This window comes from Ranitomeya imitator, chromosome 1 (genome assembly GCF_032444005.1).
Source record: "Ranitomeya imitator isolate aRanImi1 chromosome 1, aRanImi1.pri, whole genome shotgun sequence".
NCBI lineage: Eukaryota > Metazoa > Chordata > Amphibia > Anura > Dendrobatidae > Ranitomeya > Ranitomeya imitator.
Genome location: NC_091282.1, coordinates 535,796,937 through 535,824,111, shown reverse-complemented (window position 1 = coordinate 535,824,111; position 27,175 = coordinate 535,796,937). Strand labels below are relative to the sequence as shown.

The window sequence follows — 27,175 nt, the reverse complement described above, 5'->3', positions numbered from 1 at the left end:
ATAGTGGTAAAATTTCTTTGATAGTACCTGCGTTTATTTGTGAAAAAAACGGAAATTTGGCGAAAATTTTGAAAATTTCGCAATTTTCAAACTTTGAATTTTTATGCAATTAAGTCACAGAGATATGTCACACAAAATACTTAATAAGTAACATTTCCCACATGTCTCTTTTACATCAGCATAATTTTGGAACCAATTTTTTTTTTTGTTAGGGAGTTATAAGGGTTAAAAGTTGACCAGCAATTTCTCATTTTTACAACACCATTTTTTTTTAGGGACCACGTCTCATTTGAAGTCATTTTGAGGGGTCTATATGATAGAAAATGCCCAAGTGTGACACCATTCTAAAAACTGCACCCCTCAACGTGCTCAAAACCACATTCAAGAAGTTTATTAACCCTTCAGGTGTTTAATAGGAATTTTTGGAATGTTTAAATAAAAATGAACATTTAACTTTTTTACACAAAAAAATTACTTCAGCTCCAATTTGTTTTATTTTACCAAGGGTAACAGGAGAAATTGGACCCAAAAAGTTGTTGTCCAATTTGTCCTGAGTACGCTGATACCCCATATGTGGCAGTAAACCACTGTTTGGGCGCATGGGAGAGCTCGGAAGGGAAGGAGCGCAGTTTGACTTTTCAATGCAAAATTGACAGAAATTGAGATGGGACGCCATGTTGCGTTTGGAGAGCCACTGATGTGCCTAAACATTGAAACCCCCCACAAGTGACACCATTTTGGAAAGTAGACCCCCTAAGGAACTTATCTAGAGGTGTGGTGAGCACTTTGACCCACCAAGGGCTTCACAGAAGTTTATAATGCAGAGCCATAAAAATAAAACAAAATTTTTTTCCCACAAAAATTATTTTTTAGCCCCCAGTTTTGTATTTTCCCTAGGGTAACAGGAGAAATTGGACCCCAAAAGTTGTTGTCCAATTTGTCCTGAGTACGCTGATACCCCATATGTGGGGGGGAATTACCGTTTGGGCGCACGGGAGGGTTCGGAAGGGAAGGAGCGCCATTTGGAATGCAGACTTAGATGGAATGGTCTGCAGGCGTCACATTGCGTTTGCAGAGCCCCTAATGTACCTAAACAGTAGAAACCCCCCACAAGTGACACCATTTTGGAAAGTAGACCCCCTAAGGAACTCATCTTGATGTGTTGTGAGAGCTTTGAACCCCCAAGTATTTCACTACAGTTTATAACGCAGAGCCATGCAAATAAAAAATATTTTTTTTTCCACAAAAATTATATTTTAGCCCCCAGTTTTGTATTTTTCCAAGGTTAGCAGGAGAAATTGGACCCTAAATGTTGTTGTCCAATTTGTCCTGAGTACGCTGATACCCGATATGTGGGGGGGAACCACCGTTTGGGCGCATGGGAGGGCTCGGAAGGGAAGGAGCATCATTTGGAATGCAGACTTAGATGGATTGGTCTGCAGGCGTCACATTGCGTTTGCAGAGCCCCTAATGTACCTAAACAGTAGAAACCCCCCACAAGTGACCCCATATTGGAAACTAGACCCCTCAATGAACTTATCTAGATGTGTTGTGAGAACTTTGAACCCCCAAGTGTTTCACTACAGTTTATAACGCAGAGCCGTGAAAATAAAAAATCTTTTTGTTTTCCCACAAAAATTATTTTTTAGCCCCCAGTTTTGTATTTTCCCAAGGGTAACAGGAGAAATTGGTCCACAAAAGTTATTGTCCAATTTGTCCTGAGTACGCTGATACCCCATATGTTGGGGTAAACCCCTGTTTGGGCACACAGGAGAGCTCGGAAGGGAAGGAGCACTGTTTTACTTTTTCAACGCAGAATTGGCTGGAATTGAGATCGGACGCCATGTCGTGTTTGGAGAGCCCCTGATGTGCCGAAACAGTGGAAACCCCCCAATTATAACTGAAACCCTAATCTAAACACACCCCTAACCCTAATTCCAACGGTAACCCTAACCACACCTCTAACCCTGACACACCCCTAACCCTAATCCCAACCCTATTCCCAACTGTAAATGTAATCTAAACCCTAACCCTAACTTTAGCCCCAACCCTAACTGTAGCCCCAACCCTAACCCTAGCCCTAACCCTAGCCCTAGCCCTAGCCCTAACCCTAGCCCTAACCCTAGCCCTAGCCCTAACCCTAGCCCTAACCCTAGCCCTAACCCTAGCCCTAGCCCTAACCCTAACCCTAGCCCTAACCCTAGCCCTAACCCTAACCCTAGCGGGAAAATGGAAATAAATACATTTTTTTTTATTTTTCCCTAACTAAGGGGGTGATGAAGGGGGGTTTGATTTACTTTTATAGCGAGTTTTTTAGCGGATTTTTATGATTGGCAGCCGTCACACACTGAAAGACCCTTTTTATTGCAAAAAATATTTTTTGCAATACCACATTTTGAGAGCTATAATTTTTCCATATTTTGGTCCACAGAGTCATGTGAGGTCTTGTTTTTTGCGGGACGAGTTGACGTTTTTATTGAAAACATTTTTGGGCACGTGACATTTTTTGATCGCTTTTTATTCCGATTTTTGTGAGGAAGAATGACCAAAAGCCAGCTATTCATGAATTTCTATTGGGGGAGGCGTTTATACCGTTCCGCGTTTGGTAAAATTGATAAATCAGTTTTATTCTTCGGGTCAGTACGATTACAGCGATACCTCATTTATATCATTTTTTTATGGTTTGGCGCTTTTATACGATAAAAACTATTTTACAGAAAAAATAATTATTTTTGCATCGCTTTATTCTCAGGACTATAACTTTTTTATTTTTTTGCTGATGATTCTGTATGGCGGCTCTTTTTTTGCGGGACAATATGACGCTTTCAGCGGTACCATGGTTATTTATATCTGTCCTTTTGATCGCGTGTTATTCCACTTTTTGTTCGGCGGTATGACAATAAAGCGTTGTTTTTTGCCTCGTTTTTTTTTTTTTTTCTTACGATGTTTACTGAAGGGGTTAACTAGTGGGACAGTTTTATAGGTCGGGTCGTTACGGACGCGGCGATACTAAATATGTGTACTTTTATTGTTTTTTTTTTTTATTTAGATGAAGAAATGTTTTTATGGGAATAATATATTTTTTTTTTTTCATTATTTTGGAATATTTTTTTTTATTTTTTTTACACATTTGGAAAAATTTTTTTTAACTTTTTTACTTTGTCCCAGGGGGGGACATCACAGATCAGTGATCTGACAGTTTGCACAGCACTCTGTCAGATCACTGATCTGACATGCAGCGCTGCAGGCTTCACAGTGCCTGCTCTGAGCAGGCTCTGTGAAGCCACCTCCCTCCCTGCAGGACCCGGATCCGCGGCCATCTTGGATCCGGGGCTGGAGGGAGCAGGGAGGGAGGTGAGACCCTCGCAGCAACGCGATCACATCGCGTTGCTCCGGGGGTCTCAGGGAAGCCCGCAGGGAGCCCCCTCCCTGCGCGGTGCTTCCCTGCACCGCCGGCACATCGCGATCATCTTTGATCGCGGTGTGCCAGGGGTTAATGTGCCGGGGGCGGTCCGTGACCGCTCCTGGCACATAGTGCCGGATGTCAGCTGCGATAAGCAGCTGACACCCGGCCGAGATCGGCCGCGCTCCCCCCGTGAGCGCGGCCGATCGGCTATGACGTACTATCCCGTCCAGGGTCAGATAAGCCCAGGGCACCTCAACGGGATAGTACGTCTAAGGTCACAGAGGGGTTAAATTATTCAATGGGAAAAATCTGTGAAAAAAGTAAAGCCATACGCATGTGTAAGCAGGTTGCAGGATGCAGTGACGGACAGGAGGCCGATCAAAAGTTAGCAAGGGGTTTAATAAATAATACTTACTCCTCGCAGGGAGATATATACACAAGGAGCAAGGTTATACCTAACACAGAGATAACTAATAGGGGAGAAGGTTTTTTAACGAACAGAGGAGAATAATACAAATAATACTGTTAACACTTTGGGCATCAGCCACGGGTGTGCTCCTGCCCGTGACTGAGGACATTTAGATTACATGACAAAAAGGGATCTGTCACACTTCTGTGAAAAAATGGGGGAAACTTCCCTGGCGTTAAAGGTATCCTCCTGTGGTCCTGATGATGGCGATGTCCTCTGGTGGTCCTGGTGGTGGTGATGTCCTCTGGGGAACCTGGCGATGGTGATAGTCTGTGGTATTATCATGGGCACTGGCTGTTAGGGCTAGCGGAACGCACCAAATAATAAAGAGGTAGATATGAGGAGCGTTCGCAGCCCGGGGTCCACCGTGCAGAGATGGTACCTGCTGCTGAGTAATGGCGGATGGACACTTGCTCATACGTGGGTTAGACTTCACCCCGTGTGAATAGTAGCAAACTCTGTTGCTTCACAGAGTCGCCAAAGTATGCTGCGCCCTGTTATCCATCACAGGGTGCAGCAGCAAAACCCTAGTGGGATCCATATGGATCACCCTCACTAATCTGGTGATTGGACTCGCTCTGACCCTCAGTGGCTTTTGAGCCCATGCTTGAGGACGCCCTGAGTCAGATGCAGAGTCCAAGCGGGAATTCCAACCCTACACTGACAGGCTATCAGGAAAGCGCACTGATTGCGCACGGTGCCGTATGAGCGGGCACTGCAAAAAGGCACTGTATCGTGTGCTTGGTGTGCAGTTAGCACTGTGGGGCACTAGATAGCTTCCACCATTCGCGAGCAGTCAACAACACTAGGAATGGGAACGATTAAGGGGCTTTCATCTACACACACACGTTATCAAGTTTATACTAACACATGGCCGAGCGGCCATACGAACCTTTTATAGACATAGCGCTCCAGGACTTTCCAGATAGTCCAATAGGAGCCGCAACAGGACCTGAGCATGTGACCCCCGACCTCCAATGGGAAGTAGTTCCATGGGCATGCTCAGTAAGAAAAAAATGGCACTTAGTCCCAGAAACACCTGCTCACTGCTGATCAGTACAGGCTACAAAGGCAGAGCCTGGAAAGGCAGCAGTAACCAGTCGCACAGTATCAGCCTGAGTCAGACATTGGGACCGACTCCACTGCGGCTGGAGAAGAATGGGAGACCGCAGTGGACATGGTTCGAGATTCTCCCTGTGCAGCGTCAGGAACTCGACACCTAACATTACCCCCCTCCTAGGGTCCTCCCTCCCTGGGCCTCGCTACGTTCAAAGTCCGCAATGAGCAGTGGGGCCCGTATGTGCTCCCAGGTTCTGTCCTTTGGGCTGTGACCCCTCCAGTCCACCAGATAGAACTTTTTGCTACATACCACCTTGCACCCCAAAATAACTTTCACCTCATAATCGTACGTGGATGAACCCGATGTCCCGCAGATGACTCAGAAAACAGGGACATGTGAACAGGCTTTAAGAAGGTCACATGATAGGTGTCGGTGATACCCAGGTGTGGAGGAAGAGCTAGGTGATAGACCACAGGGGTAACCTGTTCCAGAACCCTTAAAGGCCCTAAGTAGCGAGGCACAAAATTAGCTAAGTAGCGAGGCGCAAAATTAGTGGACTCAACTTGCAGCCTGATATTGCGGGCGGAGAGCCACACTAAGTCACCAGGAGCAAAGGTCGGAGCGGGGCGCCGATGTGCATCGGTGGAGACCCTCATTCTCTCTTTGGAGGCCCGGATTGCATCCTGTGTGCAGTCCCAAATGTCATGTGCCTCCACAGCCCAGTCGGCCACCCTGGAGTCGGTGGAAGACACGGGCATGGGCACAGGAACCCGTGGATGCTGGCCGTAATTAAGGAGGAATGGGGTCTGCCCAGTGGAGTCAGCTACGGCATTGTTCTAAGCAAGCTCTACCCACGGTAGCAGGGATGCCCAGTCATCCTGCTTGGCAGAGACAAAATGTCATAGATATGTGACCAGGGTCTGGTTGGTCCTCTCTACCAACCCATTCGTCTCGGGATGGTACGATGAAGAGAGATTCAGCTCAATACTATGTAGGCGACAAAGCTCTCTCCAGAACCGAGACGCAAACTATGGACCTCGGTCACTAACAATCTTGTCAGGCATACCGTGTAAATGGAAGACATGTTTGACAAACAAAGTCGCCAAGGCTCGTGCAGAAGGTAACTGTGGAAGAGGCACCAAATGCACCATTTTAGAAAAATGGTCGGTAACTACCCAAATAACGGTGCAGACACGGACTTGGGTGTTATGCTGTGCTATCAGGCAACACAGTGTGCAGTAATCAGCGCACATACAGTGATATGGCAATAACCCAAAAACAATAGAACCAGCTCTGAGACGTGGAATCTCTGCAGACTGCAATACCTGAACCTATCCTCACACAACTAAAAGCAGCAGTGGATTGCGCCTAACACTACCTATGCAACTCGGCACTGCCTGAGGAGCTGACTAGCCTGAAGATAGAAATACAAGCCTGACTTGCCTCAGAGAAATACCCCAAAGGAATAGGCAGCCCCCCACATATAATGACTGTTAGCAAGATGAAAAGACAAAACGTAGGAATGAAATAGATTCAGCAAAGTGAGGCCCGATATTCTAGACAGAGCGAGGATAGCAAAGAGAACTATGCAGTCTACAAAAAACCCTAAAGCAAAACCACGCAAAGGGAGGGAAAAAGACCCACCGTGCCGAACTAACGGCACGGCGGTGCACCCTTTGCGTCTCAGAGCTTCCAGAAAAAGAGAATAGCACAGCTGGACAGAAAAAACGGAAACAAAAACAAAGTAACACTTATCTAGCAGAGCAGCAGGCCACAGGAAAGATGCAGTAGCTCAGATCCAACACTGGAACATTGACAAGGAGCAAGGAAGACAGACTCAGGTGGAGTTAAATAGCAAGGCAGCCAACGAGCTCACCAAAACACCTGAGGGAGGAAGCCCAGAGGCTGCAATACCACTTGTGACCACAGGAGTGAATTCAGCCACAGAATTCACAACAGTACCCCCCCCTTGAGGAGGGGTCACCGAACCCTCACCAGAACCCCCAGGCCGACCAGGATGAGCCACATGAAAGGCACGAACAAGATCTGGGGCATGGACATCAGAGGCAAAAACCCAGGAATTATCCTCCTGAGCATAACCCTTCCATTTGACCAGATACTGGAGTTTCCGTCTAGAGACACGAGAATCCAAAATTTTCTCCACAATATACTCCAATTCCCCCTCCACGAAAACAGGGGCAGGAGGCTCCACAGATGGAACCATAGGTGCCACGTATCTTCTCAACAACGACCTATGGAATACATTATGTATGGAAAAGGAGTCTGGGAGGGTCAGACGAAAAGACACCGGATTGAGAATCTCAGAAATCCTATACGGACCAATAAAACGAGGTTTAAATTTAGGAGAGGAAACCTTCATAGGAATATGACGAGAAGATAACCAAACCAGATCCCCAACACGAAGTCGGGGACCCACACGGCGTCTACGATTAGCGAAAAGCTGAGCCTTCTCCTGGGACAAGGTCAAATTGTCCACTACCTGAGTCCAGATCTGCTGCAACCTGTCCACCACAGAATCCACACCAGGACAGTCCGAAGACTCAACCTGTCCTGAAGAGAAACGAGGATGGAACCCAGAATTGCAGAAAAATGGAGAGACCAAGGTAGCCGAGCTGGCCCGATTATTAAGGGCGAACTCAGCCAACGGCAAAAATGACACCCAATCATCCTGGTCAGCAGAAACAAAACATCTCAGATATGTTTCCAAGGTCTGATTGGTTCGTTCGGTCTGGCCATTAGTCTGAGGATGGAAGGCCGAGGAAAAAGATAGGTCAATGCCCATCCTACCACAAAAGGCTCGCCAGAACCTCGAGACAAACTGGGAACCTCTGTCAGAAACAATATTCTCAGGAATGCCATGCAAACGAACCACATGCTGAAAGAACAAAGGTACCAAATCAGAGGAGGAAGGCAATTTAGCCAAGGGCACCAGATGGACCATTTTAGAAAAGCGATCACAGACCACCCAAATGACTGACATCTTTTGAGAAACGGGAAGGTCAGAAATGAAATCCATCGAAATATGTGTCCAAGGCCTCTTTGGGACCGGCAAGGGCAAAAGCAACCCACTGGCACGTGAACAGCAGGGCTTAGCCCTAGCACAAATCCCACAGGACTGCACAAAAGCACGCACATCCCGTGACAGAGATGGCCACCAGAAGGATCTAGCCACTAACTCTCTGGTACCAAAGATTCCTGGATGACCAGCCAGCACCGAACAATGAAGTTCAGAGATAACTTTACTAGTCCACCTATCAGGGACGAACAGTTTCTCGGCCGGACAACGATCAGGTTTATTAGCCTGAAATTTTTGCAACACTCTCCGCAAATCAGGAGAGATGGCAGACACAATGACTCCTTCCTTGAGGATACTCGCCGGCTCAGATAACCCCGGAGAGTCGGGCACAAAACTCCTAGACAGAGCATCCGCCTTCACATTTTTAGAGCCCGGAAGCTACGAAATCACAAAATCAAAATGAGCAAAAAATAACGACCAACGGGCCTGTTTAGGATTCAAGCGCTTGGCAGACTCGAGATAAGTAAGATTCTTATGATCAGTCAATACCACCACGCGATGCTTAGCTCCCTCAAGCCAATGACGCCACTCCTCGAATGCCCACTTCATGGCCAGCAACTCTCGGTTGCCCACATCATAATTACGCTCAGCAGCAGAAAATTTCCTGGAAAAGAAAGCACATGGTTTCAACACTGAGCAACCAGAACCTCTCTGTGACAAAACCGCCCCTGCTCCAATCTCAGAAGCATCAACCTCGACCTGGAACGGAAGAGAAACATCTGGTTGACACAACACAGGGGCACAGCAAAAACGACGCTTCAACTCCTGAAAAGCTTCCACAGCAGCAGAAGACCAATTAACCAAATCAGCACCCTTCTTGGTCAAATCGGTCAATGGTCTGGCAATGCTAGAAAAATTACAGATGAAGCGACGATAAAAGTTAGCAAAGCCCAGGAATTTCTGCAGACTTTTCAGAGATGTCGGCTCAGTCCAATCCTGGATGGCCTGGACCTTAACCGGATCCATCTCGATAGTAGAAGGGGAAAAGATGAACCCCAAAAATGAAACTTTCTGCACACCGAAGAGACACTTTGATCCCTTCACGAACAAGGAATTAGCACGCAGTACCTGGAAAACCATTCTGACTTGCTTCACATGAGACTCCCAATCATCAGAGAAGATCAAAATGTCATCCAAGTAAACAATCAGGAATTTATCCAGATACTCACGGAAAATGTCATGCATAAAAGACTGAAAAACAGATGGAGCATTGGCAAGTCCGAACGGCATCACCAGATACTCAAAATGACCCTCGGGCGTATTAAATGCCGTTTTCCATTCATCTCCCTGCCTGATTCTCACCAGATTATACGCACCACGAAGATCAATCTTAGTAAACCAACTAGCCCCCTTAATCCGAGCAAACAAGTCAGATATCAATGGCAAGGGATACTGAAACTTAACAGTGATCTTATTAAGAAGGCGGTAATCAATACACGGTCTTAGCGAACCATCCTTTTTGGCTACAAAAAAGAACCCTGCTCCCAATGGTGATGACGATGGGCGAATATGTCCCTTCTCCAGGGATTCTTTCACATAACTGCGCATAGCGGTGTGTTCAGGCACGGACAAATTAAATAAACGACCCTTAGGGAATTTACTACCAGGAATCAAATTGATAGCACAATCACAATTCCTATGCGGAGGTAGGGCATCAGACTTGGGCTCTTCAAATACATCCTGAAAGTCAGACAAGAACTCTGGGATGTCAGAAGGAATGGATGACGAAATAGACAAAAATGGAACATCACCATGTACTCCCTGACAACCCCAGCTGGTTACCGACATAGAGTTCCAATCTAATACTGGATTATGGGTTTGTAGCCATGGCAACCCCAACACGACCACATCATGCAGATTATGCAGTACCAGAAAGCGAATAACTTCCTGATGTGCAGGAGCCATGCACATGGTCAGCTGGGCCCAGTACTGAGGCTTATTCTTGGCCAAAGGTGTAGCATCAATTCCTCTCAACGGAATAGGACACCGCAAAGGCTCCAAGAAAAATCCACAACGTTTAGCATAATCCAAATCCATCAGATTCAGGGCAGCGCCTGAATCCACAAACGCCATGACAGAATACGATGACAAAGAGCATATCAAGGTAATGGACAGAAGGAATTTGGACTGTACAGTACCAATGACGGCAGAGCTATCGAACCGCCTAGTGCGCTTAGGACAATTAGAAATAGCATGAGTGGAATCACCACAGTAGAAACACAGCCTGTTCAGACGTCTGTGTTCTTGCCGTTCAACTTTAGTCATAGTCCTGTCGCACTGCATAGGCTCAGGTTTACTCTCAGACAATACCGCCAGATGGTGCACAGATTTACGCTCGCGCAAGCGACGACCGATCTGAATGGCCAAGGACATAGACTCATTCAAACCAGCAGGCATAGGAAATCCCACCATGACATCCTTAAGAGCTTCAGAGAGACCCTTTCTGAACCAAGCCGCCAGTGCAGATTCATTCCACAGAGTGAGTACTGACCACTTCCTAAATTTCTGACAATATACTTCTACATCATCCTGACCCTGGCATAAAGCCAGCAAATTTTTCTCAGCCTGATCCACTGAATTAGGCTCATCGTAAAGCAATCCAAGCGCCTGGAAAAACGCATCAACATTACTCAATGCAGGGTCTCCTGGCGCAAGAGAAAACGCCCAGTCCTGTGGGTCGCCGCGCAAAAAAGAAATAATAATCAAAACCTGTTGAATAGGATTACCAGAAGAATGAGGTTTCAAGGCCAGAAATAGCTTACAATTATTTTTGAAGCTCAGGAACTTGGTTATGTCACCAAAAAACAAATCAGGAATAGGAATTCTTGGTTCTAGCATAGATTTCTGATCAATTGTATCTTGAATCTTTTGTACATTTATAACGAGATTATCCATTGAGGAGCACAGAGCCTGAATATCCATGTCCACAGCTGTGTCCTGAAGCACTCTAATGTCTAGGGGAAAAAAAAAAACTGAAGACAGAGCTGAGGAAAAAAAAAAAAATGATGTCAGGACTTCTTTTTTCCCTCTATTGAGAATCATTGGTATGGCTCCTTGTACTGTTATGCTGTGCTATCAGGCAACACAGTGTGCAGTAATCAGCGCACATACAGTGATATGGCAATAACCCAAAAACAATAGAACCAGCTCTGAGACGTGGAATCTCTGCAGACTGCAATACCTGAACCTATCCTCACACAACTAAAAGCAGCAGTGGATTGCGCCTAACACTACCTATGCAACTCGGCACTGCCTGAGGAGCTGACTAGCCTGAAGATAGAAATACAAGCCTGACTTGCCTCAGAGAAATACCCCAAAGGAATAGGCAGCCCCCCACATATAATGACTGTTAGCAAGATGAAAAGACAAAACGTAGGAATGAAATAGATTCAGCAAAGTGAGGCCCGATATTCTAGACAGAGCGAGGATAGCAAAGAGAACTATGCAGTCTACAAAAAACCTTAAAGCAAAACCACGCAAAGGGAGGCAAAAAGACCCACCGTGCCGAACTAACGGCACGGCGGTGCACCCTTTGCGTCTCAGAGCTTCCAGAAAAAGAGAATAGCACAGCTGGACAGAAAAAACGGAAACAAAAACAAAGTAACACTTATCTAGCAGAGCAGCAGGCCACAGGAAAGATGCAGTAGCTCAGATCCAACACTGGAACATTGACAAGGAGCAAGGAAGACAGACTCAGGTGGAGTTAAATAGCAAGGCAGCCAACGAGCTCACCAAAACACCTGAGGGAGGAAGCCCAGAGGCTGCAATACCACTTGTGACCACAGGAGTGAATTCAGCCACAGAATTCATAACAGTACCCCCCCCTTGAGGAGGGGTCACCGAACCCTCACCAGAACCCCCAGGCCGACCAGGATGAGCCACATGAAAGGCACGAACAAGATCTGGGGCATGGACATCAGAGGCAAAAACCCAGGAATTATCCTCCTGAGCATAACCCTTCCATTTGACCAGATACTGGAGTTTCCGTCTAGAGACACGAGAATCCAAAATTTTCTCCACAATATACTCCAATTCCCCCTCCACCAAAACAGGGGCAGGAGGCTCCACAGATGGAACCATAGGTGCCACGTATCTTCTCAACAACGACCTATGGAATACATTATGTATGGAAAAGGAGTCTGGGAGGGTCAGACGAAAAGACACCGGATTGAGAATCTCAGAAATCCTATACGGACCAATAAAACGAGGTTTAAATTTAGGAGAGGAAACCTTCATAGGAATATGACGAGAAGATAACCAAACCAGATCCCCAACACGAAGTCGGGGACCCACACGGCGTCTACGATTAGCGAAAAGCTGAACCTTCTCCTGGGACAAGGTCAAACTGTCCACTACCTGAGTCCAGATCTGCTGCAACCTGTCCACCACAGAATCCACACCAGGACAGTCCGAAGACTCAACCTGTCCTGAAGAGAAACGAGGATGGAACCCAGAATTGCAGAAAAATGGAGAGACCAAGGTAGCCGAGCTGGCCCGATTATTAAGGGCGAACTCAGCCAACGGCAAAAATGACACCCAATCATCCTGGTCAGCAGAAACAAAACATCTCAGATATGTTTCCAAGGTCTGATTGGTTCGTTCGGTCTGGCCATTAGTCTGAGGATGGAAGGCCGAGGAAAAAGATAGGTCAATGCCCATCCTACCACAAAAGGCTCGCCAGAACCTCGAGACAAACTGGGAACCTCTGTCAGAAACAATATTCTCAGGAATGCCATGCAAACGAACCACATGCTGAAAGAACAAAGGTACCAAATCAGAGGAGGAAGGCAATTTAGCCAAGGGCACCAGATGGACCATTTTAGAAAAGCGATCACAGACCACCCAAATGACTGACATCTTTTGAGAAACGGGAAGGTCAGAAATGAAATCCATCGAAATATGTGTCCAAGGCCTCTTTGGGACCGGCAAGGGCAAAAGCAACCCACTGGCACGTGAACAGCAGGGCTTAGCCCTAGCACAAATCCCACAGGACTGCACAAAAGCACGCACATCCCATGACAGAGATGGCCACCAGAAGGATCTAGCCACTAACTCTCTGGTACCAAAGATTCCTGGATGACCAGCCAGCACCGAACAATGAAGTTCAGAGATAACTTTACTAGTCCACCTATCAGGGACGAACAGTTTCTCGGCCGGACAACGATCAGGTTTATTAGCCTGAAATTTTTGCAACACTCTCCGCAAATCAGGAGAGATGGCAGACACAATGACTCCTTCCTTGAGGATACTCGCCGGCTCAGATAACCCCGGAGAGTCGGGCACAAAACTCCTAGACAGAGCATCCGCCTTCACATTTTTAGAGCCCGGAAGGTACGAAATCACAAAATCAAAACGAGCAAAAAATAACGACCAACGGGCCTGTCTAGGATTCAAGCGCTTGGCAGACTCGAGATAAGTAAGATTCTTATGATCAGTCAATACCACCACGCGATGCTTAGCTCCCTCAAGCCAATGACGCCACTCCTCGAATGCCCACTTCATGGCCAGCAACTCTCGGTTGCCCACATCATAATTACGCTCAGCAGCAGAAAATTTCCTGGAAAAGAAAGCACATGGTTTCAACACTGAGCAACCAGAACCTCTCTGTGACAAAACCGCCCCTGCTCCAATCTCAGAAGCATCAACCTCGACCTGGAACGGAAGAGAAACATCTGGTTGACACAACACAGGGGCACAGCAAAAACGACGCTTCAACTCCTGAAAAGCTTCCACAGCAGCAGAAGACCAATTAACCAAATCAGCACCCTTCTTGGTCAAATCGGTCAATGGTCTGGCAATGCTAGAAAAATTACAGATGAAGCGACGATAAAAATTAGCAAAGCCCAGGAATTTCTGCAGACTTTTCAGAGATGTCGGCTGAGTCCAATCCTGGATGGCCTGGACCTTAACCGGATCCATCTCGATAGTAGAAGGGGAAAAGATGAACCCCAAAAATGAAACTTTCTGCACACCGAAGAGACACTTTGATCCCTTCACGAACAAGGAATTAGCACGCAGTACCTGGAAAACCATTCTGACTTGCTTCACATGAGACTCCCAATCATCAGAGAAGATCAAAATGTCATCCAAGTAAACAATCAGGAATTTATCCAGATACTCACGGAAAATGTCATGCATAAAAGACTGAAAAACAGATGGAGCATTGGCAAGTCCGAACGGCATCACCAGATACTCAAAATGACCCTCGGGCGTATTAAATGCCGTTTTCCATTCATCTCCCTGCCTGATTCTCACCAGATTATACGCACCACGAAGATCAATCTTAGTAAACCAACTAGCCCCCTTAATCCGAGCAAACAAGTCAGATATCAATGGCAAGGGATACTGAAACTTAACAGTGATCTTATTAAGAAGGCGGTAATCAATACACGGTCTTAGCGAACCATCCTTTTTGGCTACAAAAAAGAACCCTGCTTCCAATGGTGATGACGATGGGCGAATATGTCCCTTCTCCAGGGATTCTTTCACATAACTGCGCATAGCGGTGTGTTCAGGCACGGACAAATTAAATAAACGACCCTTAGGGAATTTACTACCAGGAATCAAATTGATAGCACAATCACAATTCCTATGCGGAGGTAGGGCATCAGACTTGGGCTCTTCAAATACATCCTGAAAGTCAGACAAGAACTCTGGGATGTCAGAAGGAATGGATGACGAAATAGACAAAAATGGAACATCACCATGTACTCCCTGACAACCCCAGCTGGTTACCGACATAGAGTTCCAATCTAATACTGGATTATGGGTTTGTAGCCATGGCAACCCCAACACGACCACATCATGCAGATTATGCAGTACCAGAAAGCGAATAACTTCCTGATGTGCAGGAGCCATGCACATGGTCAGCTGGGCCCAGTACTGAGGCTTATTCTTGGCCAAAGGTGTAGCATCAATTCCTCTCAACGGAATAGGACACCGCAAAGGCTCCAAGAAAAATCCACAACGTTTAGCATAATCCAAATCCATCAGATTCAGGGCAGCGCCTGAATCCACAAACGCCATGACAGAATACGATGACAAAGAGCATATCAAGGTAATGGACAGAAGGAATTTGGACTGTACAGTACCAATGATGGCAGAGCTATCGAACCGCCTAGTGCGCTTAGGACAATTAGAAATAGCATGAGTGGAATCACCACAGTAGAAACACAGCCTGTTCAGACGTCTGTGTTCTTGCCGTTCAACTTTAGTCATAGTCCTGTCGCACTGCATAGGCTCAGGTTTACTCTCAGACAATACCGCCAGATGGTGCACAGATTTACGCTCGCGCAAGCGACGACCGATCTGAATGGCCAAGGACATAGACTCAATCAAACCAGCAGGCATAGGAAATCCCACCATGACATCCTTAAGAGCTTCAGAGAGACCCTTTCTGAACCAAGCCGCCAGTGCAGATTCATTCCACAGAGTGAGTACTGACCACTTCCTAAATTTCTGACAATATACTTCTACATCATCCTGACCCTGGCATAAAGCCAGCAAATTTTTCTCAGCCTGATCCACTGAATTAGGCTCATCGTAAAGCAATCCAAGCGCCTGGAAAAACGCATCAACATTACTCAATGCAGGGTCTCCTGGCGCAAGAGAAAACGCCCAGTCCTGTGGGTCGCCGCGCAAAAAAGAAATAATAATCAAAACCTGTTGAATAGGATTACCAGAAGAATGAGGTTTCAAGGCCAGAAATAGCTTGCAATTATTTTTGAAGCTCAGGAACTTAGTTCTGTCACCAAAAAACAAATCAGGAATAGGAATTCTTGGTTCTAGCATAGATTTCTGATCAATTGTATCTTGAATCTTTTGTACATTTATAACGAGATTATCCATTGAGGAGCACAGAGCCTGAATATCCATGTCCACAGCTGTGTCCTGAAGCACTCTAATGTCTAGGGGAAAAAAAAAAAACTGAAGACAGAGCTGAGGAAAAAAAAATAAAATGATGTCAGGACTTCTTTTTTCCCTCTATTGAGAATCATTGGTATGGCTCCTTGTACTGTTATGCTGTGCTATCAGGCAACACAGTGTGCAGTAATCAGCGCACATACAGTGATATGGCAATAACCCAAAAACAATAGAACCAGCTCTGAGACGTGGAATCTCTGCAGACTGCAATACCTGAACCTATCCTCACACAACTAAAAGCAGCAGTGGATTGCGCCTAACACTACCTATGCAACTCGGCACTGCCTGAGGAGCTGACTAGCCTGAAGATAGAAATACAAGCCTGACTTGCCTCAGAGAAATACCCCAAAGGAATAGGCAGCCCCCCACATATAATGACTGTTAGCAAGATGAAAAGACAAAACGTAGGAATGAAATAGATTCAGCAAAGTGAGGCCCGATATTCTAGACAGAGCGAGGATAGCAAAGAGAACTATGCAGTCTACAAAAAACCCTAAAGCAAAACCACGCAAAGGGAGGCAAAAAGACACACCGTGCCGAACTAACGGCACGGCGGTGCACCCTTTGCGTCTCAGAGCTTCCAGAAAAAGAGAATAGCACAGCTGGACAGAAAAAACGGAAACAAAAACAAAGTAACACTTATCTAGCAGAGCAGCAGGCCACAGGAAAGATGCAGTAGCTCAGATCCAACACTGGAACATTGACAAGGAGCAAGGAAGACAGACTCAGGTGGAGTTAAATAGCAAGGCAGCCAACGAGCTCACCAAAACACCTGAGGGAGGAAGCCCAGAGGCTGCAATACCACTTGTGACCACAGGAGTGAATTCAGCCACAGAATTCACAACACTTGGGTAAGCCTACCACAAAGTCCATCCTGACCATCTCCCAGGGCCTATCAGCCATCGGTACGGGGTAGAGTAACCCAGCAGGCCATTGTCGAGGAGACATATTCTTGGCGCAGGAGACGCATGCCTGAATAAAGTCTCTAATGTCACGGGCCATATGCTGCCACCAGTACATCTTCGTCAGAAGTTCAGATGTCCTTTTGATCCCAAAATGTCCACCCACCCTGGACGAGTGAGCCCAAGAGAGAACCTCCGGTCACAATTTGGATGGCATGAAAGTCTTGCCTGGGGGCACAGACTCTAGCAACACCGGAGCCACAGTTCTCAGACTCTCAGAGGGAACAATTAGCCGAGGCACCTTCTCCTCCTCTGATGACACCACGGAGTGAGAGAGAGCATCGGTGGGAATGTTGTTCTCCCCAGATAGGAAACGAAGGGTGAAGTGGAAGCGGGAGAAGAACAGGGACCATCTGGCCTGCCGAGAATTCAGTGGCTGGGCGGTCTGCAAATATACCAAATTCTTGTTGTCAGTGTAGACTTGGAAGGGAAAGCGAGCCCCTTCCAGGAGGTGTCTCCATTCTGAAAAAGCCAACTTCATTGCTAGCAACTCCCTGTCCCCGATGGAATAATTCCTCTCTGCTGGAGTGAAGGTCTTGGAAAAAAAGAAGCAAGGATGCTTCCGACCTTCAGCGTCCTTTTGGAAGAGGACCGCTCCAGCTCCGACAGATGAGGCATCCACCTCAATAATAAAAGGCTTATCTACATTGGGATGATGCAGAATGGGAGCACTAGGAAAGTGGGACTTAACAGATAAGAAGGCTTTGGATACCTCCTCTGACCACAATTTGGGATTTGCTCCCTTCTTGGTGAGGGCTACCAAGGGAGCTACCAAAGTTGAGAAATGGGGAATGAACTGGCGATAATAATTAATGAACCCCATGAAGCGCTGTATCGCTTTGAGAGAATGAGGTTCCTGCCAGTCCATCACTGATTGTAGCTTGGAAGGATCCACAGCTAATCCCTGGGCTGAGATGATATAGCCCAGGAAAGGCAAGGACTCCTGCTCAAACACACACTTCTCCAACTTTGCATAGAAGGAGTTTGCCCGTAGGAGGTCGAAGACTCTGCAAACATCTCTCTGGTGGGAATCAATATCTGGAGAGAAGATGAGAATATCATCCAGATAGACTACCACCTCGGTGGAGAGCATATCACGGAAGATATCGTTCACAAAGTCTTGGAAGACGGCTGGGGCATTTCAGAGCCCAAAGGGCATCACCAGATATTCATAGTGCCCATCTCTGGTATTAAAAGCCGTCTTCCACTCATCCCCCTCACGGATGTGAATCAGGTTGTAAGCACCCCACAGATCTAGCTTAGTAAATACCCTTGCTCCCCGGAGCCTATCGAAGAGCTCAGATATCAGGGGGAGAGGCTACTTGTTCTTAACGGTAATGGCATTAAGACCCCTGTAGTCTATGCATGGACGTAATTCTCCGCTCTTCTTCTGCACGAAGAAGAACCCCACCCCTGCAGGTGACACTGACTTCCTAATGAATCCTCTTGCCAGATTCTCCTGGATGTACTATGACATTGCCTCCATCTCCGGGAGAGACAAGGGATAGACACGTCCCCGAGGAGGCTCTGCCCCTGGCAAGAGGTCAATTGGACAGTAATAGCGGCAGTAAGAGTCTCCGCAGCTCTCATGGAGAAAACGTCCGCCTAAATCCAGTAGTGTTTGAGTAGAGGGCTAAGATCTGCGGGTATCTCCGTAGTTGCAACCTGAACGCACTCCCTCTGACATCTACCTTCACAAGATTTACTCCATCCCAGAATTTTCCCAGAGGACCACTCAATATGTCGGGAGTGGTAACGTAACCAAGGTATCCCAAGAAGAATCTCGTCTATTCCCTCAGGAATGACGAGAAGGGAAATTATCTCCTGATGGGATGGAGACATGGATAGTGCAAAGGGAATAGTATGATGTGTAATCTGTGAAGGCAGTGCCGACCCATTCACCATTCGTACGGTCACTGGTTTGGCTAGCATAACCAGGGATATTGCGTGCTGTTGGGCGAAGGAAGAAGACATGAAATTTCCCTCCACCCCAGAATCCACACAAAGCTCCGCCGTAAAAGTGGAAGGGCCAAGGCGTCGTTTACATGGTCAGCCAGTCCTCTCCAAAACACTGGAATCAGGACTTTATCCGGCCGCTCCAGCTCAGATGCTATTGTCCGGAAGTGGATAGCAAAATGGCTGACCAAGGACGAACCCTTTGTCAATGCCAAGAGTTGAAGCGCCGAATCATGGGTGACGCAAGGTCCCATAAAGACCTGTTTCAGAGTGTCCAGGAACCTTGGAACACTCTGCACCACATGATCGTCCCGCTCCCACAGTGGCGTTCCCCACTACAACACCCTGCCCGACAGAAGGGATATAATAAATTCCACCCTAGCCCATTCCATGGGAAAACATGCAGCCAGGAGCTCAAGATGTATAGCGCACTGGCTCACGAATCCCCGACACAGCTTACTGTCTCCAGCAAACTTGTCCGGTAACAGAAAACGAGATAATATCAGAGCAGGGGTGGCAGTAGACATACTGGCTGCAGCCACGCTAGCAGCCTGAACAGCGACTGCGGTAACATCCACAGCTGAGGTTTTGCGCTCAAGAGCTGCCAACTTACCCTCCAGCTGCTGAATGTACCGTTGTAATTGCTGTTCGTCCGCCATTACTAGCCAGATTCTGGCGCTAGTATAATGTTAGGGCTAGCAGAACGCACCAAATAATAAAGAGGTAGATATGAGGTGCGTTCGCAGCCCGGGGTCCACCGTGCAGAGATGGTACCTGCTGCTGAGTAATGGCGGATGGACACTTGCTCACACGTGGGTTAGACTTCACCCTGTGTGAAAAGTAGCGATCTCTGTTGCTTCACAGAGTCGCCAAAATACGCTGCGCTCTGTTATCCATCACAGGGTGCAGCAGCAAGACACTAGTGGGATCCCTATAAATCAACCCCACTAATCTGATGATTGGACTCGCTCTGACCCTCAGTGGCCTTTGAGCCCGCGCCTGAGGACGCCCGAGTCAGATGCAGAGTCCAAGTGGGAATTCCCACCCTATACTGACACGCTGTCAAGAAAGCGCACTGATTGCGCACGGTGCCGTATAAGCGGGCACTGCAAAAAGGCACTGTATCGTGTGCTAGGTGTGCAGGTAGCACTGTGGGGTGCTAGATAGCTTCCACCATTTGCGAGCAGCCAACAACAATAGGAATGGGAACGATTAAGGAATTTTCATCCATCTACAGTCATTCATCTACACACACACACGTTATCAAGTTTGTACTAGCGCATGGCCGAGCGGCAATGCGAACCTTTTATAGACGTAGTGCTCCAGGACCTTCCAGATGGTCTAATAGGAGCCGCAACAGGACCTGAGCATGTGACCCCCGACCTCCAATGGGAGGTCGTCCCGTGGCATGCTCAGTGAGAAAAAAATGGCACATAGTCCCAGAAACACCTGCTCGCTGCAGATCAGTACTGGCTACAAAGGCAGAGCCTGGAAAGGCAGCAGTAACCAGTCGCACAGTATCAGCCTGAGCCAGATGCTGGGACCGACGTCTCCACTGCGGCTGGAGAAGAATGGGAGACCGCAGTGGACATGGCTCGAGATTCCCCCCATGCATCGGCGGGAACTCGACACCTAACACTGGCCCCAACGGATGAAGGGACGAAGGAGGAATAGTCTCTTTGCTCAGCGGTGAGTGTCCTTACACTGCGGGACCCTGTGACACTGTCCCAACACACTCTATAATGGCCAGCTCAGTCCACTGTGCCATACCGATGAGTGCCTATATCCCGTACACCGGCCTTGCCTCTCATGGTCAGTACTCCCGGCCGGGACGGTCTTGTCAGAGTCGTTGGCTGAATCAGCAGTCTTCTTAAAGGTCTGTGATGTAAGCGGGGACAGCGAGGACAGCGTTATTTGTGGTGTCTCAGCGGGACCCCTTTGGTTGGTTCATGTCAGCGCGTCCTCTCGTCCCCGCCTCCAGTCAGCGCAGCCCCGGTGCCTCACAGCTGATCTTCTCTGAAAGGACTCTCGAGCGCGCTATTCCCGCCTGAACTGTTTGAATTTCTGCACGCGAATTAACTGTCTGCTCAACCACGCCCCCTTCTCTCGAGCACAGGGACACCCCAAGCTCTACCTCCTGTATCCTATGTGACAGACCCAAGGTTTTTGGACCCGTTACAGATGATGCAAACCTGGTTAGTTTCTCCCCCTTACATAGGTGTGAGAAAATAGCATCATCGCATTGCAAATGTATTGCACACGGATGACCATATGGAGGACACTTGTATGACTCTTGGCAGGGAGACTCGGACCGATTTTTCATACGTTAAGTGTGACCCCAGGCTACAAGTTAATCTATGTGATTGCAGACTTATGAATCCTCACCTTATGCGTACTGCACGATGTGAGCATTCTCTGACATCGGTAGCATCGGGCACGTGATCGCAACTATGAGATTTGTATACGGTAATTCCTGCCACATTCCAACAAGACTATCTCCGGCTTTGCCTAATACACGGTCCATTCAGCATGTGACCGCATGTATGCAAATCACATACTTGTGGTCTTGTGTCCGCCGGCACTGGAGAATCCTAACAGTGTGATGTGAGGACTCACAAGTTTGCAGTCACATAGTGTGATTGCAGACTTGTATCCTGAGGTCAGACAACCCCTTTAAGGGTTTAAAATTGATTTTGGATATTTTTGGTCTTTTTTTTTCAGATTGTCTTGTTGGGTAGTTTATAACTCTGTTCTGAGGAATCTTTGTTTCTAGGGAGTCATGGAGTATATCTATGTTGCATATCTCCTATGGGGAAACTAAGTAACCGGCATATTAAATTATCTAATATGTACGGTCATTTCTGGACTATCAATTCCTTGACTCCATTAAGAAAAAAAAATCACAGTTCACCACATTAATGTAATTCTACATCTGACTACTCAGTAGTTTTCTGTGCAGTTGCCAAAATCGACTTATGCTGTGCATTACAATGCTGACATCTAGAGCCTAAATGGGAGATGTACAAAAATGCTCACAATACAATATTGTACATTTGTACTGCAGTAGGTCCAACTAAAGGAGGAGTAGACAGCGGGACCTATGACACTATGGAGTCACAGACGTACAAAAAACAGTACCACTTACATTTTAAGAGCGTTGACCTGTTTCCATGAGATCCTGTTATCATTAGTTTTCCAGGATTTTGGATTAATCTTGAGTTGGGACCATCAATTCCATCTGTATTGATATAAAAAAAAATAAGGGGCTGATTAGAGAGTGGATCTTTCTCTGGAGGAAATGCTATGTTAAGTTTTATTTCTCTTAGCTGGACTTTTTAGATGGATAAAAGTTGTTTAAATAGGACCAGAGGTTTGAAGGGGTTTCCTGGTCTTTTAAGAAATAGCAAAAGAATAAAAAATGATGCAGCCGAATACTTTTAGGCTAACATTCCCATGATGAGTATTTGGTGGGTACATGACGTTGCAGAATTTCTGCACCATTTCTGCTTTTATTTAAATTAGGCTACTTGCATTTTCTTCATTATGTTTTTGTGTGCCGTGTTTTTGACCCTGCGGATTTTGTCTCTTGTTGGTGTGTCATGCTTTAAATAAAGCTGCTTTTTTTTGTAACTTCAAGGTATTTGGGTTTGACAAAACTTTTTTTGATATACTTAGTTGCTGATTGCATGCATTTTTATGTGTTTCTGCTGTGGAATTGCACTTAAAATGCATGTGCGTTGTTTACCTGCGGAATTTTGCAATCTAATGCTAGTTTAAGGGGAAACTCCTCACAGAAAACTCAGCATGCTTATAAGAGAAATTGATATGCTGAGGATTTGAAACACGCACTGCAGCTGGAACTGTAAGACTCTGCATTTTTGCTGCAGCAAGAATATGCAGTGTTAAAAATGCACCAAAAGCTCATTGTTGGAACGTAGCTTAAGAATATGTGCACACAACGTCATTTTGAGGCCGATATCAAGCCAAAAACAATGAACGAGTTGCTGTGCACAAAGATGTTCCATTTTTTATAATTTGCCTTAACTACCTAAGGCATTGAAAACCATGAAGTAACTAAAAGAAGTGACCTGACCATTCTTCTGACAGCTTTCGCATAAAAGCCTCTAGTTTTATATACAGTTGTGCTCAAATGTTTACATACCCCTGCAGAATTTTTGCTTTCTTGGCCTTTTTTTCAGAGAATATGAATGATAGCACCAAAACTTTTTCTCCACTTATGGTTAGTGGTTGGTTGAAGCCATTTATTGTCAAACTGCTGTGTTCTCTCTTTTTAAATCAGAATGACAACACAAAACAACCAAAGGACACTGATCAAAAGTTCACATACCTAATTTCTTAATACTGAGTATTTCCCACTCTTACATCAACGACTGCTTGAAGTCTTTTGTAGTAGTTGTGGATGAGGTTTTTTATTGTCTCAGATGGTAAAGCTGCCCACGCTTCTTGGCAAAAAGCATCCAGTTCCTGTAAAGTCCTGGGCTGTCTAGCATAAACTACGAGCTTGAAATCTCCCCAGAGTGGCTCAATGATATTGAGGTCAGTAGACTGAGTTGGCCACTCCAGAACCTTCACTTTTTTTTGTGCTGTAGCTAATGACAGGTCGATTTGGCCTTATGTTTTGGATCGTTGTCATGTTGGAACATCCAAGTAGGTCTCATGCGCAGCTTCCGGGCTGATAAGAGCAAATTTGCCTCCAGTATTTGCTGATAATGTGCTGCATTCATCTTTCCTTCAACTGTGACCAAGTTTCCTGTGCCTTTGTAGCTCACACATCCCCAAAACATCAGCGATCCACCTCCGTGCTTTACAGTTGGAATGGTGTTCCTTTCATCATAGACCTTCTTGAACTCTCTCCAAATGTAACGTTTATGGTTGTGGCCAAAAATTTACATTTTGGTCTCATCACTCCAAATTACCTTGCTCCAGAAGTTTTGAGACTTGTCTCTGTTCTGTTTTGCGTATTGTAGGTGACATACTTTGTGGCATTTGTGCAGTAATGGCTTTTTTATGGCAACTCGATTGTGCAGCCCATTTTTCTTCAAGTTCCCTCTTATTGTGCATCTTGATAGAGCCACACCGCTAGTTTTCAGAGAGTCCTGTATTTCAGCTGATGTTATTTGTGGGTTTTTCTTTGCATCCCGAACACCTTTTCTGGCAGTTGTGGACAACATTTTTGTTGGTCTACCTGTCCATGGTTTTGTTTTTACAGAGCCCCTGATTTTCCATTTGTTAATCACAGCTTGAACGCTGCTGACTGGCATTATCAATTCCTTGGCTATCTTCCTGTATCTCTTTCCTGTTTTATACAGTTCAACTACCTTTTTCCATAGATCCGTTGACAATTCTTTTGCTTTCCCCATGACTCACAATCCAGAAGCGTCAGTGGTTGGATGAAAGATGCAAGAGTCTGTTTGGATCCCAGAAACTCAGCTTTTATGCACACACTGATTATAAGCAAAGAGTTCACAAGTGAGGATGTTACCTCTAGTAGCCATTCAAACACATTTGTGTCAACTTCTGTGCATGTTATCAGGCTAAAATCACCAGGGTATGTGACCTTTTGATCAAAGTCATTTGGATATTTTGGGTTGTCATTATGATTTATAAAGAGAAAACAAAGTACCGTATATACTTGAGTATAAGCCGAGATTTTCAGCCCATTTTTTGGGCTGAAAGTCCCCCTCTCGGCTTATACTCGAGTCAGACCCAGGGGTCAGCAGGGGAAGGGGAGCGGGGGCTGTCTAAATTTCACTCACCTGCTCCTGGCACGGTCCCTGCAGGTCCCTGGTTCCCCGGCGCCCCAGCTTCTTCCTGTGCTGAGCGGTCACATGGTACCGCTCATTACAGTAATGAATATGCTGATCCACCTCCCATAGGGGTGGAGCCGCATATTCATTACTGTAATGAGGGGTAATGGTGACCGCTCAGTACAGGAAGAAGCTGCGGCACCGAGGAAGCAGGGACTGCACCGCACCAGGAACAGGTGAGTATAACGGGGAGGGGAGCGCTGCGCGATATTCACCTGCTCCTCGTTCTGGCGCCCCTCCATCTTCAGCATCTTCTGCAGTGATGCTCAGGTCAGAGGGCTCAATGACGTGGTTAGTGCGTGTCCTCTGCCTGAACGTCAGTGCAGAAGAAGCTGAAGATGGAGCAGCGCCGGAACGAAGTCAGATGAATATTGAAAGTGCCGGGGGCCTGAGCGACAGAGAGGTGAGTATGTGATTTTTTATTTTTTATTGCAGCAACAGCAAATGGGGCAAGTGTCTGTATGAAGCACAATATAGAAACTCACAGAAAACTGAATAGCGGGGCACGACCGCTAATACGAACTAGTCCAGCAAGGAAATGATGAGGAAGCGAACAAGACACTTAAACAAGGAAGTCCAATAAGGTTATTAGTGCGAATGCACACAGTACTTAAATGAGAAAGTCCAGCAAAACATAATCTCACGTGCGCACAGTACTTGTTAGTGGGAGTCCAATAATTCACAGATGGTGCATTGTGTGAATGAAGTCCTGGGAAATAGAGGGAAAAAGAGGGAGAGCGCTATCTAAGCATAGTAGATGAGTAAATCTTTCTTGGAGAGAAAAGCACAACTTGAATCTTGCTCACCTAGTGTGGTTGTGCAAAGAGGCACAACACAGGGAAAAGTTTTGCAAGCAAGGGAGATCCTTCCACTGGTGTGCTCCCCGTTGCACCAGTTCCAGAGGCGAGAGGCAGCTGAATGGGGAGAGTAGTGAGCAGCAGAAGCAGGGAGTTGACCAGCAAACAGACAGACGCTCAGGAGCCAGCAGCACAAAATACTCAGGCACAGGAGAACACATGACCCGGACTTCAATAATCGGGACAGACAGGAAGTTCCATGACAGGGTGAGATCCAAGACTCCATCTTGGATCAGGGCAAACAGGTACAAGGAAAGTCAGGAATCCTTACATAATCTCTCACACAAGTTCAACACCAAGTGAGGGAGCTAAAAATTCGAGAAACAGAAACAACCAAAGAGGACACTCCGAATATTAAATCCTTACACCAAAACACAAGGGCCACAAGGGTAACAGGAGAAATTGGACCACAAAAGTTGTTGTGCATTTTCTCCTGAGTACGTCGATACCCCATATGTGGGGGTAAACCACTGTTTGGGTGCACCGCAGAGCTTGGAAGAGAAGGAGTGCCGTTTTACTTTTTCAATGTAGAATTGGCTAGAATTGAGATCGGACGCCATGTCGCATTTGGAGAGCCCCTGATGTGCCTAAACAGTAGAAACCCCCCACAAGTGACCCCATTTTGGAAACTAGACCCCTTAAGGAACTTATCTAGATGTCTGGTGAGCACTTTAAAGCCCCAAGTGCTTCACAGTAATATATAAAGTAGAGCCGTGAAAATAAAAAATCCTTTTTTTTCCCCTCAAAAATGATTTTTAGCCTGCAATTTTTTATTTTCTCAAGGGTAACAGGAGACATTGGACCCCAAAATCTGATGACCAGTTTGTCCTGAGTATGCGGATACCCCATATGTGAGGAGGGGGAACTGTTTGGGCACCCATCGGGGCTCGGAAGGGATGGAGTGCCGCTTGAAATGCAGACTTTGATGGGATGGTCTGCAGGCGTCATGTTGCATTTGCAGAGCTCCTAATGTACCTTAACAGTAGAAACCCCCCACAAGAGACCCCATTTTGGAAACTAGACCTCCAAAGAGCTTATCTAGATGTGTGGTGAGCACTATGAACCCCCAACTGCTTCACAGAAGTTTATAATGTAGAGCCATGAAAATAAAAAAAATCATATTTTTTCCACAAAAATGATCTTTTCACCCCCAAATTTTTACTTTCACAAGGGTAACAGGAGAAATTGGACCCCAAAATTTATTGTGCGATTTATGCTGAGTAGGCTGATACCCCATATGTGGGGGGGACCACTGTTTGGGCGCATGGCAGAGCTCGGAAGGGAAGGAGCGCCGTTTTGGAATGCAGACTTTGATAGAATGGTCTGCGGGCGTTATGTTGCATTTGCAGAGCCCCTGATGTACCTAAACAGTAGAAACCCCCCACAAGTGACCCCATTTTGGAAACTAGACCCCCCAAGGATCTTATCTAGATGTGTGGTGAGAACTTTGAAAGCCCAAGTGCTTCACAGAAGTTTATAATGCAGTCGTGAAAATAAAAAAATATTTTTTTTCCACAAAAAAGATTTTTTTAGCCCCCAAGTTTTTATTTTCATAAGGGTAACAGGAGAAATTGGACCCCAAAAGTTGTTGTTACCATACTAAATATGTGTACTTTT

At 46.3% G+C, this 27,175-nt stretch overlaps 1 protein-coding gene across 1 annotated transcript in view; it reads right to left on the bottom strand.

The window, feature by feature from the left end:
- TRIM14 (tripartite motif containing 14) overlaps window positions 1–27,175 on the bottom strand; it is a 100,084-nt gene that overhangs the window by 3,960 nt on the left and 68,949 nt on the right. The window contains exon 5 of the mRNA XM_069767588.1: window positions 22,019–22,111. Within this exon, the coding sequence (XP_069623689.1) occupies window positions 22,019–22,111 (93 nt within the window). The remainder of the gene's footprint in view (window positions 1–22,018; window positions 22,112–27,175) is intronic.